The 16,817-nt window shown below is 43.4% G+C and overlaps 1 protein-coding gene across 2 annotated transcripts in view; it reads right to left on the reverse strand.

The window, feature by feature from the left end:
• EVA1A (eva-1 homolog A, regulator of programmed cell death) overlaps positions 1-16,817 on the reverse strand; it is a 213,317-nt gene that overhangs the window by 101,871 nt on the left and 94,629 nt on the right. For both annotated transcript variants that reach the window (XM_052809974.1, XM_052809973.1), the window contains exon 5: positions 5,841-5,984. In XM_052809974.1, coding sequence (XP_052665934.1) covers positions 5,841-5,984 — 144 coding nt within the window. The remainder of the gene's footprint in view (positions 1-5,840; positions 5,985-16,817) is intronic.

Below are 16,817 nucleotides of genomic sequence, written 5' to 3' on the forward strand. Positions count from 1 at the left end.
ACTTTAGGATGAGATGATTTGTGCCTCAAAAGCAGCTGTTTCTCTCCATTACCTGTAAAAGGAATTTTTCTCAGAAGGGAATATCTACACTATAAATCTCTATGGCTTATGTGTCTACACTTGGTCAGATGAATCCCACTTCATGAATTTTTCATTATTTGCAGTCATTATATGAGGACTGGATAGCTTTTTAAAAAATACACTATAGCTTGAAGAGAAGCATGGGCTTGATACAAAAATAACTGGAGAAATTTCTATTATCTTAGGAAAATAAGACAGAGGATTTGAACAGATGTCCTAAACCATCTCTGAACCCAGTGTCTTGACGTTGAAATTAGCCACATAACAGAATTACATCATTATTCTGTTCTTTATTTATTTGTTAGGTCAAACTACGTGGGCGTGAATTTAAAATCTACTTGTCTGGGAGTTCTGCTTTACAGTATGACACAAGAATCCCAGTTAAACAGACATTATCAAACAGTATACATTCAGTGTAACATCCGTAGAGCTGGGTTGCCTAAAATGTTTACTTGTTTGTAAACATCAGTTTTATCTCAGCTTCTGAAGAAAGGGTGCATTATACATCCTGTGTCTATCTTTCTCTAGCAAGACCCTGTCTGCATTGCCCTGTTTCAAAAGGGTGTAAAAGGCTTTTGCTTTTTCTTGGAAGTCTGGAATTGCTCCTTTTCTATTTCTTGCAGATCTTGGACATTGCTTTTTATAGTAACAGAAAGTGGTTTTGCAGTGATAAAAATACATTTTCTACATTCATGAATTCATTAATTTTAAGAGCAAAAGGGACCATTACATTCATCCAGTCTGAGGCATTGATAGATTTACTGCACAGGAGCTAATGGACTAGAGCACAGTCCCTTTGAGATGACAGGAGAGAATTTGTGCAGCTCTTTAGCCTCCCTCCTCATCACCATCATGAAAACGACCACCTCAGAGCTCTGTTGTCTAACACAGACCCTGCCTCTAGTCCAACTTGATAGAATATTTATTTAAACACAACATTCTGGCGAATGCCAGACTACTTTCCCAGGTTCCCAGAGAAAGCAAACGTCAGCACACCCCCATGGCCCAGAGCACCTCTACCACCTCTCATTGACCCCGTTTGGTCTCCCAGCAGCACCAGACACTGCAAAACAACAGTAGCTGCTGTCCCTGCGCTCATGCTTTATCCTTTACCTGCCCGGTTCTCTCATCGGGATGTGAAGCGCTTGGCCTCTGGGACTCAGCTTATTGCCTCATAAAGCAGGATGGCAGGATTATTAATGTGGCAGAACTGCAGGATTTTCCAAGCAATTTATGAGTTACCATGGCAGTTCATTAGCTCTAAGCCCAATGACCCCTTTCTATCGAGCATGAATCAAGCAGGAGGCACACACACATCTAAATGCACAATGGATAGTCACATCAAAAATACATCCAAGGCCACATTTCCTCCATTTTGTCCAACATATGTCTAACAAAGGCACTAAAAACTCACCAGTTATCAGAACCGGTAGCCAACCCACTGAAACACGCCTAGACACAAAGAAATTCACAATCCTCACCTTTTTTTCTTTTTCTCATCAGGCCATTTCTGACCGATACCGGTATTTAAAGAATAGCAGGTACTTAGCAGAGGGTTTACATTTACAGCCTCCATTGACTGCACAGGGAGACAGGTCTGGTGGTCAGGACAGTAGGCACTCTGGATTGCTCCCTTGACTTTCAGTGCTAAGAATAAGGTTTCTCTTTACACACAGGCAAGCCCCTCATCCCCACTCAGGGAAGCATTTGAGAAAATATTTAACTTTCATGGTATTTATGCATAGGTCTTAAGAAAAAGCACACACTCAAACACTTCCTTCGATCTAAGTGGCATTATGGGCGTGAAATAATTCAACAGGTTTTAATACATTGCTGAGTTAGGACTTCAGCAGAGGCCAAAAAAAACAGGTCTAGTATACTAGAGAGGAGAGAGATCTAGAAATTAAAGGGAGTCTTTGAAGGTAATAAGCGGACAATTAAGAAAAAGGAAAAGGTGAGGAGCACTTTTATCAGTAAGTACAAAACCACTAGCAAGCTACCCGCAGATATTACAAATACAATGCTTTATACCAAAGAAAGACAGAAAAAAGACAGAGAGACAGAGAGACAGGGAGATGGGGAGGTGTGGGGCAGAAGAGAAAGAAAGAGAGAAAGACTTCTATTAAGCCTTTATTGCACTATTTTTCTCAGTTGCATTAATACTCCTTTATTTGCTGTTACTCTCTAAGACTTTTAGGGTATTTTAAAGAAAAGGCAGATCTAAAATTTTTATATCTCCCTCTAGTTACAGCTGCCACACTCAGAAAGCAACCTCACCATGTGTTATATGCTTTCCCAGAATTAACTTTCCTTTTCCTTTTAAAAAAAATAATTAATGTATTTATTAATTCAGTAATGGGACTCACATACTGGAAAATCCCACCTTCCACACCATCCCATTAATTAAATCTGGCTTTGGGCCAAAATTTAGTATTTCAGCTTCTGCCAAGGTTCAGGTTTGGAATGTTTTCACATTGGAGGATTTTTCATCTGTTTCCTTGGCTGGGCTAATGGGACCCTAATGCACACGAGAGATCGCTATCGTGCTGGGCTGCCGCTTACTTGCTTGTTTCAATCATCTTGTACATACACATTAACTTGTAGCATTTCCCTCTCAGCTAAGTGATGGCAATATGTGTTTAATACAAGAGTCAAAGGGATATAATATGATGCGGAGAACTGCTGACTTGAGACACTCCCACTGGCTGGGGTAATGACAACGATTCAAAAAAATACAGCTGGGCAAAAAGTTAGATGACACCTTTATTTAAAACCAGATTCATCAACACAATTGTGTATGTCTGGCAGGAATTCTCATGTCCAATAAAACATGGAGGCTGAAGGAATGGACCTCCAAGAAATTTGGACATGGCTTAAAGAAAGCAAAGCTGTTGCCTCATCCATTTACCTCTTGGAAATCCAGGATAGGGTTCAGCTCCTGCTGTCAAGCCAGAGAACAGTCTGTAAGTTCTGACCTGAGAGATGCTTGCAGATGTTCTCCTGCCAGCACTGGGAGATAAGTCACCTCACTAGCTCTTCACTAGTCATTGGTCTACGCAGCCAACACCAGCATTAATGCTTGTCACAAAGTCTACCTCAGCAAAAGTGCCGTGATTTCTGCTAACAGCACATGAGCTTTCAGTTAATACTACCTTTTGTCACCTCATACGTTACCCCCTCAACAGATTTTTTTTTTCATTAATTGCTATCAGAAGATGACATATCTTTCTCTTTCCAACCCTCCCCATGCTTTAGCACCAAGGGCAGTGTTCAGCTGCCCTGTCCCCGTGATTACTGAAGTTTCTCACACGTGAAATGTCTTCTCAAAGGCCCTCCCACCCACACTGCTACATCCATCAGTATGTTTGCTCTCACCATTTCTTCCAAAGCAGCACAGTGGGTCGGTAACACTGGCCAAGGACACATTGCAGTTTTTCTCACAGGTAAGACCAGTGACATAGCCCAAACCGCTCAACCATGGCAGGACATTTCTGCCATAACCTGGCAGCTGGGGAGTGACAGAGAAGAACAGACTGACTGCACTGCTTGATCTCAGAGAGTTCACCTACTTGAAGCAGCAACAAGAAAGGCTGAAGTGATGCTGAGAGAAACCCATTTTGTACACCCATCACGTTTCCCAAGCTATGCCGGGGTCACCCTGCATCTTTCACTGCTCTCCAGTGAACAGCAGCAAAGCCGCATGCTGCGCGCCAGGGATCAAGGGTTTCCAACTGCAAGAGGTGGCAAACAGGGATATGTATCTAGATACAGGTCACAGGAAAGTGCAGTCACTTTGGTCAATCAAAGCCTGTCCCCCTTCACTCCCATAGGTTTTGTGAAAGTAGGACACCACCACACCAGGAGCAATAACACATGCAGCTTTATGGAAACCTGGAAAGAAATATCCAACAGGAGGTTTTCTACACTGCAATTGTTCTCTAAATCATAAGAATATCAAATTGCTTGGTTTTATCATTTCTTTTAAAAGAATGCCAGGATTTACTTCTGTCCAGCACAAGTATATGGGATTGGAATTTGATTTCTTGTTTATTTGGTTTTCACATTTTGAAGGATTTTGCCATTTGAGGGGAGAAATATGTGTCTGATGATCACAAAATCCAGCTCAGAGGCATGTCTGAGATCATGGTTTTGAAAAAGAGCCATGGCCACCTTCAAAGGATGAGGCAGATTTCACCCACTAAAAAGCAAAACATGCCATTTTGTGCTCTCAAGCGTGACTCATTTCCCGATGCAGTTAGGCTATGACTAGGAAAGTTAAGGTCAGATTAAGACATCATTAATGCCTTTTGTAGTGGACTTTGAGACCAGGACCACAATGCCAGAATAAGGCTGTGGAGGCCCGTGAAGGAGATATCCTCTTGGAAATACATCATGGAGCTCTGTTTGGTTTGTCCCTGGATTTTTGAGTTATGGAGCTCCTGTTTTGCTGCATTGCCTTCATTTCTGTCAAATCCCCATGAGGATAAACTTCTCTCCAGTCTCTGTATGAGAAAACTGATATAAAAACATCACCTTCCTGGCTAGAAAATTCACAGGGCTTTGCATAGATAGCCTTGCTACTTCTTGCTACATCACTGCAAACAAAAACCAGGAAGCCAAGAGAAAAAAAATAATTCAACCTTCCTGCCATTCCTGCCAAATGAAACAACAGCCAGACAGGAGCTCAGAGCCTGATGCTCCTGCATCAGTCTCTATGCTCTTCAAGGTGCTGTACATCCGCCGTGCTATAGCAACTATACAAAATGCTATAGTGACTCCATCTCAAATACTATCTATCAGATTCAGCACGCTGCAGTTACACACAGAGATTGGCCCATAGACCCACTGTTGTCTGAGGACACAGCCAGCACCTCCTCTACTACATGCTCCACCATCTGCTCAGCAGATTCAAAATAGCACCAGAATTTCCTCTTCCAGGTGGATGTAGAAAGGCACAGAGAGAGAGAGACTGAGCTGGTCCTAGCAACAACTACATAAGCAAAACCCTGAAGCAAATATTTTCAAACACATCAGCTACAAATGACCAAAATGTCATCACTGGAATAAGACAGACCTGATGTTGCTTTCATACCACGGAGCTCAGACAGGAGCAATTTTTTCTCTGTTGCAAAATAAGATGACTCGTCAAGTAGGAGTAGTGTCTGCTCAACACTATGACTTCAGCTCCCAACTGAGAGCTCCAGCTGGTTTTTTTTTTTCAAGTAACAGTATTTTGTTAGGAAAATGTTGCAATGTTCACCTGAAGATTTTGGGAGTGATTTTCTACTAATGCCGTGGATGAGTATGGATTGGTGAGTGTCTCATTCTACTCTACAAAATGGAATACAGAACAAAGTAATAAGGATCCTACTGATAACCACAACTTTGCTGCAGTCAAATGAAACAGCAGGAGGCTAACATTCAGGATGTAAACATCCACTGAGTGGATTGATTCCGCTGCCAGATTTTCCTGCCTTCCAGAGGCAGTGTTGAATGGGTTAACAAAATATCACTTCCATGTTTTCTGCTTTTTCTATCAAGCCATTGAGTAGAAAAAGAGACAGAATTAAACCACTCAGGTGATACACAGAGCTTTCCCTTGTTGACCAAGTAAGAATCATCATAAAGAATCACCATAAACCAACTGGAAGTTCAACAACTTTTTATGTACTATTACAAGTCTTGTCGTTCTTCACACATCACTGTTCATCAAACACATACCCCAGTGAGAATTAAAGTAAGAGAATTTCATGGCTCACCACAGGTGTAGATGACATTGAGATGCTTTCGGATGCCTGGGTAACAAGGATCTCCAAATTCATATGTGCTAGCATATATGCTGCAGCTTCTTTTCCCATGACAGCGCTTGATCATGAGTTGGAGAGCAGTAGCTGACTGACACTCTAAAAGGGAAAAAGGATACCTATTTGTGAATATTTGTCCATTCACATCAGAAATTGCCTAAAAAAATTACGAGATGCAGACTGTGAGAGCACATATATATGAGCTTTCCATGAATATTTAAAAATCTTTTTGTTTACATGGGAAGGTGTATCTGACTCTCAAACACCTCTAATAAATTGTAAATTGATGAAAGGAAATTACCAAAAAGAACAGTGATGAATCAGAAACACCTATACATCTGTAGAAAGAAGGTTCCAAATAAAAGATGGCTTGTTTTTAAAGGGAAAAGGCTATCCGTAATAAAAATAATTCCTTCTCACCTGGCATTTATTCTACAAGGGTCTGAAAGGACTCTAAGACAGGTAACAGTATCTTCATTTTAAGAGATGGAGAAACAGAGTCATAGAAAATTAAAAAGACTAACAACAGCAAATCAGTGCAGAGCATAGAAAAAGACTCAGACCTTTGGAGTCTCACTCCAATGTATTTCTCCAGAAACACTACAAACTTCCCCATAAACTAAGAGACTGTCATAGGAACAGAAAATACATTAATACAACAGTTATAATATTAATATGGAATTCCTGTGGATTTATTTAGCTGTCTAATAATGCAATTGATAACAGTAACATGCAATGTTATTAGCAAATTCCCACCTCACAGGTGTAAGGGAGATGAACATTGTGATCTTTTTGAGGGAAGGGTAAAACTGATTTGATTTGGGTGTGTTGATTTTTTCCAGGTTTTGCTTGTGTGGTGGGTTGACTGTGGCTGGACACCAGGTGCCCACCAAAGCCGCTCTATCACTCACCTCCTCAGCTGGACATGGGGAGAGAAAATATAACGAAAGGCTCGTGGGTTGAGATAAGGGCGGGGAGAGATCACTCACCAATTACCGTCACAGGTAAAACAGACTCAACTTGGGGAAAAAATTAATTTAATTTATTACCAATCAAATCAGAGTAGGATAATGAGAAATAAAACCAAATCTTAAAACACCTTTCCCCCACACCTCCCTTCTTCCCAGGCTTAACTTTACTCCAGGTTTTCTCTACCTCCTCCCCACCAGCAGCGCAGGGGGACGGGGAATGGGGGTTGGGGTCAGTTCATCACACGTTGTCTCTGCCGCTCCTTCCTCCTCAGGGGGAGGACTTCTCACTCGTCCCCTGCTCCACTGTGGGGTCCCTCCCATGGGAGACAGTTCTCCACAAACTTCTCCGGCGTGAGTCCTTCCCACGGGCTAGAGTTCTTCACGAACTGCTCCAGTGTGGGTCCCTTCCACGGGCTGCAGTCCTTCAGGCACAGACTGCTCCAGCATGGGTCCCCCATGGGGTCACAAGTCCTGCCAGAAAACCTGCTCCAGCGTGGGCTCCTCTTTCCATGGGGTCACAGGTCCTGCCAGGAGCCTGCTCCAGTGTGGACCTCCCTGGGCTGCAGGGGGACAGCCTTCCTCACCATGGTCTTCCCCATGGGCTGCAGGGGAATCTCTGCTCCGGCGCCTGGAGCACCTCCTCTCCCTCCTTCTGCACTGACCTGGGGGTCTGCAGGGTTGTTTCTCTCACATATTCTCACTCCTCTCTCTGACTGCAGTTTGTTGTGCAGGTTTTTTTCCCCTTCTTAAATACGTTATCCCAGAGGCACTACCACCGTCACTGATGGGCTCAGCCTTGGCCAGCAGTGGGTCCAACTTGGAGCCAGCTGGTATTGGCTCTGTCAGACATGGGGGAAGCTTCTAGCAGCTTCTCACAGAATCCACCCCTGCAGCCCCCTGCTACCAAAACCTTGCCACACAAACCCAATACAGCTTGTTTCATTTTGAGGGGAAGAGATAGGGAGATTGGGTTGGCTTTTTGAGCCTTTGTTATGTCCAAGAGAGTTGTCTCAAGTCACCATCTCTGGTCCCCTTCTGCAGACAGAGGTGATCAGTGTCCCTGTCTGCTCCTAGAAGATCTGTATTTCTAAGAAGTCTAATGAGGTTACTGTGAGGTCAAAAAGTTGTAATGTTACCATGTACCATCTAAGTAGAAATGTTCTGTTAAGCATGTTTATTCCATGCAAGCAGAAATGTTTGTCATGTCAGGAATTTAGTGTATGGAAAGCTCCAAAAGTAAATATTTTCCCAAGTATTATTTTCTATCAGATGATTTGTGCCTGTTTTCTCAGCTAAGGCGAAAATGATTTCTACAGACGATCTCTCAGACTTTTAGGTGCTAGACTGGTAGTTTGCTTTCACTGTCCAGCCAGGGCCAAGCACAAGGGGAAGCTGGCAAGAAAATATTTCTTCAACATTAAGCTGTTGCTAAAAGCAACAGGAAACCTACAGAGAAAGGAACACAAACCCCTTTTGGTCACTAATCAGAAGGCAGAGAAAGGGAAAATGAACCCCAAAAGGTATTGAATGCTAGAACCAGCACAACAACAAAAGCCACGAGAGACAGGGGAAAGCCACAGAAAACTAAGCTTAGAGGGCAACATCTCTTTTTTCTCAAATCAAAGGCAGCATTTTATTTCACATGCTGTAAATGACAAAAGAACAGGGCCCCATGTGAGCATTTTCATACTGAACCATCCAAACTTCCTTAGGGGATTTTTGATCCAACGAGTGTCAGAGGTTCCAGTGGAAACATCTGGCATGCAGCAATCCTGCTTTATTGTCTTTTTGTCAAATGTCCAGTTAGAGAAACTCATCAAATCTAAGCACTGCACGGGATTTCATGGAGGGCAACTATTCTTTTAATTTGTTATTGTTCTCATGTAAACCAGACAGCATCCCACAGCTGTCTGCACAGAGGCCTCACCCCCCGGCACAGGAGCACACTCCCTCCGTGGGAGGGTGGGGAATTACCCATTACTGGTCTTGTGAGAGGCACGACAAATCTTTTGCATAGGTTGCCATCAGAGATGGTCAGCCTTTGGGATGCTCCTCTTGTAGGAATGAGCTGTAACAAACAAGACTCTGCTCTCCACCTTAACAAACTGGACTGACTCTTCAGGTGCCAGATCTGTAGATTCAGTACATCAAAAACACTCCTAGGAGTTTTATCTGTCATGTACCCTCACAGTAACATCACCAGCTTTTCTAGCCACCACCAGTCATGTCTTGGTATTGATGACCTCCTTCCTCCCATGCAGTTGTGAGCAGGCTATAGTCTCCATCTGTACTGACCTCAGCAGCATCATCTGCGCTAGGAAGCCAAAGAGGGCTCAAATCTGGACACACCATTATCCCCCTTGTTTAAGTGCTACCCTGTTCCTTAGAATGGTTTTGCCAACTAGCATTACCCCAAACAGGTAATATAGTCTGAGATATAACAGGGCTCATCCCAGTTGTCAATTTGCAGAAGCCCCCCCAGGTATTTTGGATGGAAAGTAGAGAAGCAGAAGTACGTGGTAGAGGGTTTAGTGGCATGGACATGAGGTCAGCCAGCCACAGGGCCAGGCAGCAGGCTCTTTCTCACTGTATTCGGTACAGAGTAGCTGATGTGTACGTAGTAGGTGAGGACAATCCCGATGCTACCTTTATCAGGTAGTAGCTGCATTTTTTTTCCCCAGGAGAGGACAGCCTTGCCCATGCTACCCACTGAAAACAACACGCAATACTGCCTACAGGCATCTGTGGGACCCTGCTCTAGCCCCTTCACCAGCCCCATTACAAATGCAGATGTAGCTTGAGTTAGAAGAGCCTCTTCTATGTAGCTCCATCTGCCAGAGCAGGTCCTAACACTGCAATCCCTACTTGTATTTTAACGGTGCCCAGGTCCAGCCTACACTGGCTACACGTTCCTGGTAAATGAAAACTTACCCTGGCCCATTCCCTGGCCTGGAGGCCAACTGTGGTGGAACAATCCACATCCATGCTGCTAAACACTCTTACCCTCCAAAACAGAGTGGTGATACCCAGTACCTGTCCTATAACCAACCTCAAACCATCTTCTGGACTGCCTAGGAGAGTGTTAGCTGGGCCCAGGCGACAAACCATGCCAGCCATGGGCCATGCTACAGTTTCACAGTACAGGAGATCTATTTCCAGTATCTCTGCCCAGGCCCTGGTACTGCTAGTTTACCAGCATACATGTAGCCCTAGATACTCAGGTTCTTTAGGCACAGACCAGGCCTCCATATTCACAAATAACAGTAGTGAAATCCTCAACTCTCCAATTGCCAGGCTGCTCCAGCTCAACCTGCATGAGCCAAAATGAGCAGAAAAGCAGAAGAGGCTCAATATGCTTCAATTACAGATGGGGATGAAATTCCCTAGCATAGAAACTAAGGCACCGATATTTTTAAAGCCTCTTTTACACGGACTTTTTGCAAACCTTAATATTGAAAATATATCTGGGAAAAAAGTCATCTATTGGGACTACAGCACATAAACCATACGATAATTTAGTTGAAAGCAATATCTGGAGCCTATCCAGTCCAACCTCCTGCTCAAGGCACAGCCAGCTTTGATGTTACATCATGTTGCTCAGGAATTTGCCCAGGCAAGTTTTGAAAAATCTCCTCGGATAAATATTCCCCAAACTCCTTGGGCACCTGTTCCAGGGCTAAACCACTCTCCAGGTGAAGAATTTTTTCCTTGTATCTAATCAGATTTCCATTGCTGCAACTTGTGTTCATTGCTTTTGGTGTTTGCTTGTTTTTTTCCTGTATGTTTCCAAGAACAGTCTTCTGTAAAGCCACCTATTAGGTAGTAGAAAACAGCGATAAGATCCCACCCTGAGCTTTCTCTTCTGGAGACTGAACAAACCTGGGTTCCTCAGCATTTCCCTACATGCTGTGTGCTCCAGCCCCCCCAGATCACTGGACTTGCTCCAATTTTTCAACATCTCTCTTTATCTGGGGAGCCCCAAACTGGACACTCCAGTACTCCAGTTAAGTGGAATGCCAAATAGAGTGAATAAACCCTCTCCTGGATGTGCTTACAATATTCTTACTAATAAAGTCCAGTATCCACTTAGCCACTATTGCCACAAGAGCACACCACTGACTCACGTTCAACTTCTTGTCCCCTGAGACCCATTGGTCCTTTTTCTGCAGAGCTGCTTTCTAGCCAGCTGGTCCCTAGCCTGTGCTGTTGCAGAGGGTTATTCAGGTGCAGAACTTTGCACTTGCCTTTGTTGAACTTTAGAAGGTTTCATGAGATTTCTCCAGCTCACTGAGGTTCCTCAAGGTCCCTACCTCCTGCTGTAACAACTGTCCTGTCCGTTTGGTACCACCTACAAACTCCATCCCATAATCCAGGTCATTACTAAAGATTTTAAGCAATATTGATTTCTGACTGCTTTTAAGTGGCTGCCAGTTTGACTTCAACATAGTGTTGTTGAGGTTTCTTGTAGCACTCCATTTCCTTGGCTCTTGCAGCAAAAAAACAGCCACAATTTAGGCAAGTCTTTACTGCTGCCACTGACCTCCAAACTCTAATGAGCACCAAAATTTGGTGAATGCAGGAGTGGCAGAAAGTCATCTGAGGTACCCATGTTACAAGACCCAGTGAAACTCTACTGACAACACCAGGCTCCCACATGGTAAATGCAAATATTCTTCTCATTTTCCCCATGGTAAGGCCTGAGACATTCTCTTGGAATCAGTCATATTGTTCCAGCCCTGAAAAAAAGAAATGGACTCTATGGACAAAATTTGACAAAGTACTCACTTCAAAGACTTCGCTTTGGTCACAACAGGGAATTTTCCCTGTTTTTCCCTCCACACGATTTCTAAGCACAAATGCCTTGTGCATTCCCATAAATGCCAGGGCAAACAGCCAGCAGTACTTTGAGGGAGGACTACACTGATACTGGAATTAGCTTGGTCTCCCCTCTTTTAGGGGAGATCTTTTTTTGATCTGTCATTGTGTTCATCCTCCCCATAAGACACTGAACTGAAAAATGTAAAAGCAGTGACCAAAACCTCCAAACGGGACCATCTCCCTTATACACTTCAAAGGATTTGTGATAAGGAGGTCATTTAGCTGGATGCCAAAATGTCATATTCAAGCATCTTTATTCCCTCACTAACTAGCACTGAAGATGTCAATAATATATCTGAGAGATGCCCAAGTGACAGATGAGGCTACAGCACACTCATAAATCACAGTCACCACCATGTCATTCAGAGCTCTAGAAGTGACAACATGGTATTTTCTTTTACCCCCCATGTCTCAGGAGTACAAAAACACTCAACATCACTCCTGTTGGCTGTTATGAAGTGCATGTAGGTAATTTAACTTCCAAATGTAAACAAGTCCTTAGGGAGCTGGATTGAAGTGAGATCTCCAAGTATATTAGTACCTCTTCAGGAGGCTATTCCAGGCTAGAAGTCTTCACTTCCAGGTGCCCATTCCCAGAGCTCAGAGAGGCAAGAAAACAGAGGCTCCCTTATCCATAAATCATGCAGTTAGCCTCTCAAAAAGATGCAGGGAAGCCAAGCCCAGCAATGTGGTAGAGCAGAGTTGGGCTATGGTCCCCTTCAGCTGGCCAAATTCACATTTTCCAGGTCTTCAGAAGTGGGAGACTAGATGTGACACCCCTATTGCACCAGATGGCATGCTCATTCGGGCAACATCTCCCTTTTTTTGCTGCTTGTCTGCTTGCTAAATGCAAACTGCGGATGTTATATGAAATACTATCCTGACATCAGTGACAAACACGTGATCCCATGTGTCAGGGATATAGAAAGGACACTCACAAATGCCAACACCATATCGGTAAGTCTGAGATAAGTACTACTAAGCAGAGCCAGGCCCCTGCGAAGAACCTTTTAAAGCCCACAAAGCTCAAATCCCCCAGCAGAGCAATAAAAACTGCTTTAAGACCTCATAGATGATAAGAGAGCCCACTTACACAGGTTAGGCCAGAGTTACCCTCAGCTTTCATTAGTCTTGGATTGCTTCAGTAAACTGCCGAAGAGCAAATACAAACCCTGGCTATGGTGAAACTTCCACATGTGAAAGTGATTAAAGATATCAGCTGTGTTTTTGGAATACAGTATTTTAAATTACAGTTTGGGTTTAGGGGAGAGTGGGATCAGTTCACTTTATCCTCTTTACTCCTAGCCCCGCTTTCTAGCATTTGCACGTCCCTCCAGTGTTGCTTCTGGTACAAGGTGAATTCCCTTTCGCAGGATCACTCCACAAGTGCAGACTGCTGGCCACTTTCATTTCACAACTCTTAGCCTAAGCCCTCAGTAGGTAATTCATCGTACCAGTTGCATTTAGTATGATAATACTCCCTGATCTACTATCTTTACCAGCCCAGCCTCTGACAGGGTAAAAACCCAAATCAGATGGCAACAAAGCCACGCTGGAAGATTTTACCAGCTGCAGCTTGCAGCCAGCATTGGCTTTAAAACTGGAATCAGTCTCAGTGATGTAATGTCCATATCATCAAGCTCACCACAGTGAATGGGTTTTAGTCAGTTTAAGGCTGCTTCCCAGCATGGCTATTTCTTTATTACCTCTTCCTGGTGAAAAAAAGAAATTGGGGCCAATGCCTGTTAATCACATCCGTTACTTTGGTTACTCACTGTTACTTGTTTTTCTCCAATAAGGGTGACACATCCAAGTCTGAAATCCAAGCCATACGTTGCTGCTTTTGATTGCAAAACCTATCTGGGCTTGAAAGAATGTTTCCAAACAGTTTAATTTTTACATTACAGTAACTGTTAGATGCTCTGGTGGAGACTGGAGCCTCTTCCAAGGCAGCAGTCATCACAGATGGATCCATAAACAGATTTAGACACCTAGTTTTGAGATGGGTGACTAACCCCACAGTGAAGTTAGGCATATGTCAGATGCTCAAGAACATCCGTGCATCTGTGAACCCCATGATCAGACTCACCTGCCACATCCATGTTGAGCCTGCAAAGGCAGGTTCCTGTACAGATGAGGCAGGCTGTCCAGACCAAGCAGGACCAGGTACACCTGAACTTGTGAATACGTTAGCATGCTGTAAGGCTGTCAGGTGGTGGTTTTCCACAGGCTGTCCGCGGATCTGGAAAGGCAGCAGGGCATGGAGCACACCCCAATATCAACATATGTGCACTTAAAAAAAAAGAAAAATAGAACCCGAGAAGAAAATTCCACCCATTCGTCAGAGGATGCACTCTGAGTCCATGAATTTAGCAAAAAAAATTGGAGCACTCATTCTATTTTTTCAACCAACAAAGTATAAGACCTTGAAGTATCAAAAGGACCAAATGATTGGCTGTAATTAAAGGCTTCAGAAAGAGAATCACTACCTAAAATACCATTTCCAGCAGTGCATGTGAGGTAAGTGATGAGGAACAGGAACAGGACTGGTGGTACCTGATCAAGAGATTAATTCTACGCCACACTTTGGCTCAGTGTAAAGGTGTCAGGAGCAGACCTACTTCTCAAATTAAAACAGTCAGCAGAACCCTAGCTTTCCTTGCTATCTTTTGAGGAGCAGGTGAAAGGAACAACCTAAGGTAAATATTCCCTTGAGGGAAGTAATTTACAAACAATTGACAGCTCTAGGAGGAAACTTCTCCCAAGCAGAGGACAAGATTTTTCTCCAAAACGTGTGGCACAATTTCTTGCTAGGGAATAAAACAGGAAACATTACTTGCTGAGAGCTATGAAGCAGGGAGGACAGAATGAAAGATGAAAGACGCAGGAATCAATTAACTAAGAGGAGAGAAATTTAGTTCCTGTAAAGAAAGCTGACAGATGCCTGAATCAGCGCTGTGGTTATCTACACATCTGCCAAAAGAGAAAGCAAACTTCGATGGAATGGCAAAAAGGACGTAAGCAGGAAGAAAGTAACTCCAACCTTGCAGGTGAGGCAGCTGCCTAAATTCCTTCACGTTTTACCTGGGAGTGACTCAGAACTGCCTCATTCTGCAAGAGAATCTCTGTCATAAACAGGAGGGAAGGAAGTTCTTGTGCTCTTGGACAGTTTCTCATTTATTTTAAAGATGCTCCATTAGCTGTGGTTGATACAAAGTTCAGCTCCTTCATAAAGTGACAGCTGCTGGAGGTGTCTAAGCCTCTGCTTCAGCTGCTAGATTAGCCAAAATTAGCCATCCTAGCAGCCTGGGAAGGATGTCTTCATAGAGTATTGATGAGCCAGTCCGCATCACGTGCAGTATATCAAATCCCAGGCATTTTCAGCTTAGCCCACATGCATTAAGTTTCATAGTCTTTTTAAAAGCCAGTGCAGAAGACAGACAGTTAATGACGATGGGCTTTGTCCATTTTCTCTCTACAGTATGCACCCTGAGGAGGTAATTTCTTCATCAGCGTAGTGCTGTGACATGGTTTCAGATGGGAGCAACAGAAATACACTGGATTCCTCTTCCTTGCCATGGCACACAAGCCTCTATAGAGGACACAAGAAGTAAGCTGGGTTTAGAACCACAGGGAGTGTGGAAGACAAAAGGGAGAAAACCAAACTACAGATACTCAGCCCTTAAGACCAACCAATGTGAAGACCAACCAATGAAAACAAAAGACCACCCTTAAACAAGAAAAGACGCAGAAGTAGTTGTGTAAAGAGGACGGCTCAGGAGCAGAGACCCAAAACAATTAAAAGGCTGATGATTTGGAAGTCAGAACAGAACGGGCTTCAGAAAACCTGCACAGTCCATCTGTTCCAAGCACAAGAAAACCCTCTTCAAGTAGGGAAATAAAAGAAATTAATTCATTAGAAGAGGCTGTTAAAGCACTTCGGATCTGTAAGCATGGGCTCAGGAGATTTTTTGCTTGACAAGCCACTGGGCTGTGGAAAATGGTTTGCAGTCAGGACTGGTGGGGAAGTATCACTGTGGCTTTGGCCCACATATTAGCTCTGGTTTCCCAGGTCCCTCCTCCCCGGCTGTGGTAAAAGCACTATCTGATGCTGTGCAGAACAGAGTCAGAGAGATGTTCCAACATCTCACGGGTCAATGTTGAGGCCAAGAAGAGTCTACCTCCCCCACAACAGCATGAGTCCCAGCATGCTGTTTCTTCTGTGGGGTTTTATGTTTGAGGGACTTTTCTATTTGGTTTTTGCTTTGGCAGTGTCGGGTACTTTGGTATCATGTCGAACTCGGTTTCTGATGTAAATTGCTATCATCATTATTACAAATAGCAGCAGGGAACTTCGCGTTGGTGCAGCTGGACATAGCATCTATGTCTTGCACAATGTCACTGAAAACAGCTGGTTAAAAAAGAGATCTACATCCAAACATTAGAAGGATGTGCAAAGGCGGCCAGCATTACATTAAAAACTACATTTTAATGAAAGAGAGTGAAAAATTACTCACGACACACTTCATAAAACTTCAGAAACTTCAGCAGTAGGCCAGAAAACAGAAAATTATCTTAAAAGAAACTTATCACATCTAGAGACTGCAACTGAAGGATCAATTGCAGGTTTAATTACAAATGCTATTGTTACATTTAGAAACACTCAGTTTATTATTGTGAACTCAAATCATCTTATCACCTCTGTATCTGGAACCAGAACTCATATAAAACATATGAGGCTCCAGTTTTGCAGAGACTGATTCAGAGTGTGTAAAGTTGAGTAAATTAATAACATTTTGCAGGTTTGGGGGCTAAAGTGAGAATCTGAGGACAACTTCAAACTTGGCTCCAAGAAGTGTCAGAGAACAGAGCAGTTTTGGTCTGGCAATGACAGTAGAATTTGTATTTAATTTGCAGCAGAGTTGATTGTAGGCTGTAAGGCATTCAAGATAAAAAGCAAAGCAGCTAACAGCTTTAGCTTCACTCACTAGAAGATAGGGATGGTGCATTCAGTGTATCTACTGCTTTGTGAAGTCCCTGAGTGCATGTGTCCTTCCTATTCATTACAGCCCAGCAAAAGAAT

This window comes from Harpia harpyja, chromosome 15 (assembly GCF_026419915.1).
Source record: "Harpia harpyja isolate bHarHar1 chromosome 15, bHarHar1 primary haplotype, whole genome shotgun sequence".
NCBI classification, from domain to species: Eukaryota; Metazoa; Chordata; class Aves; order Accipitriformes; family Accipitridae; genus Harpia; species Harpia harpyja.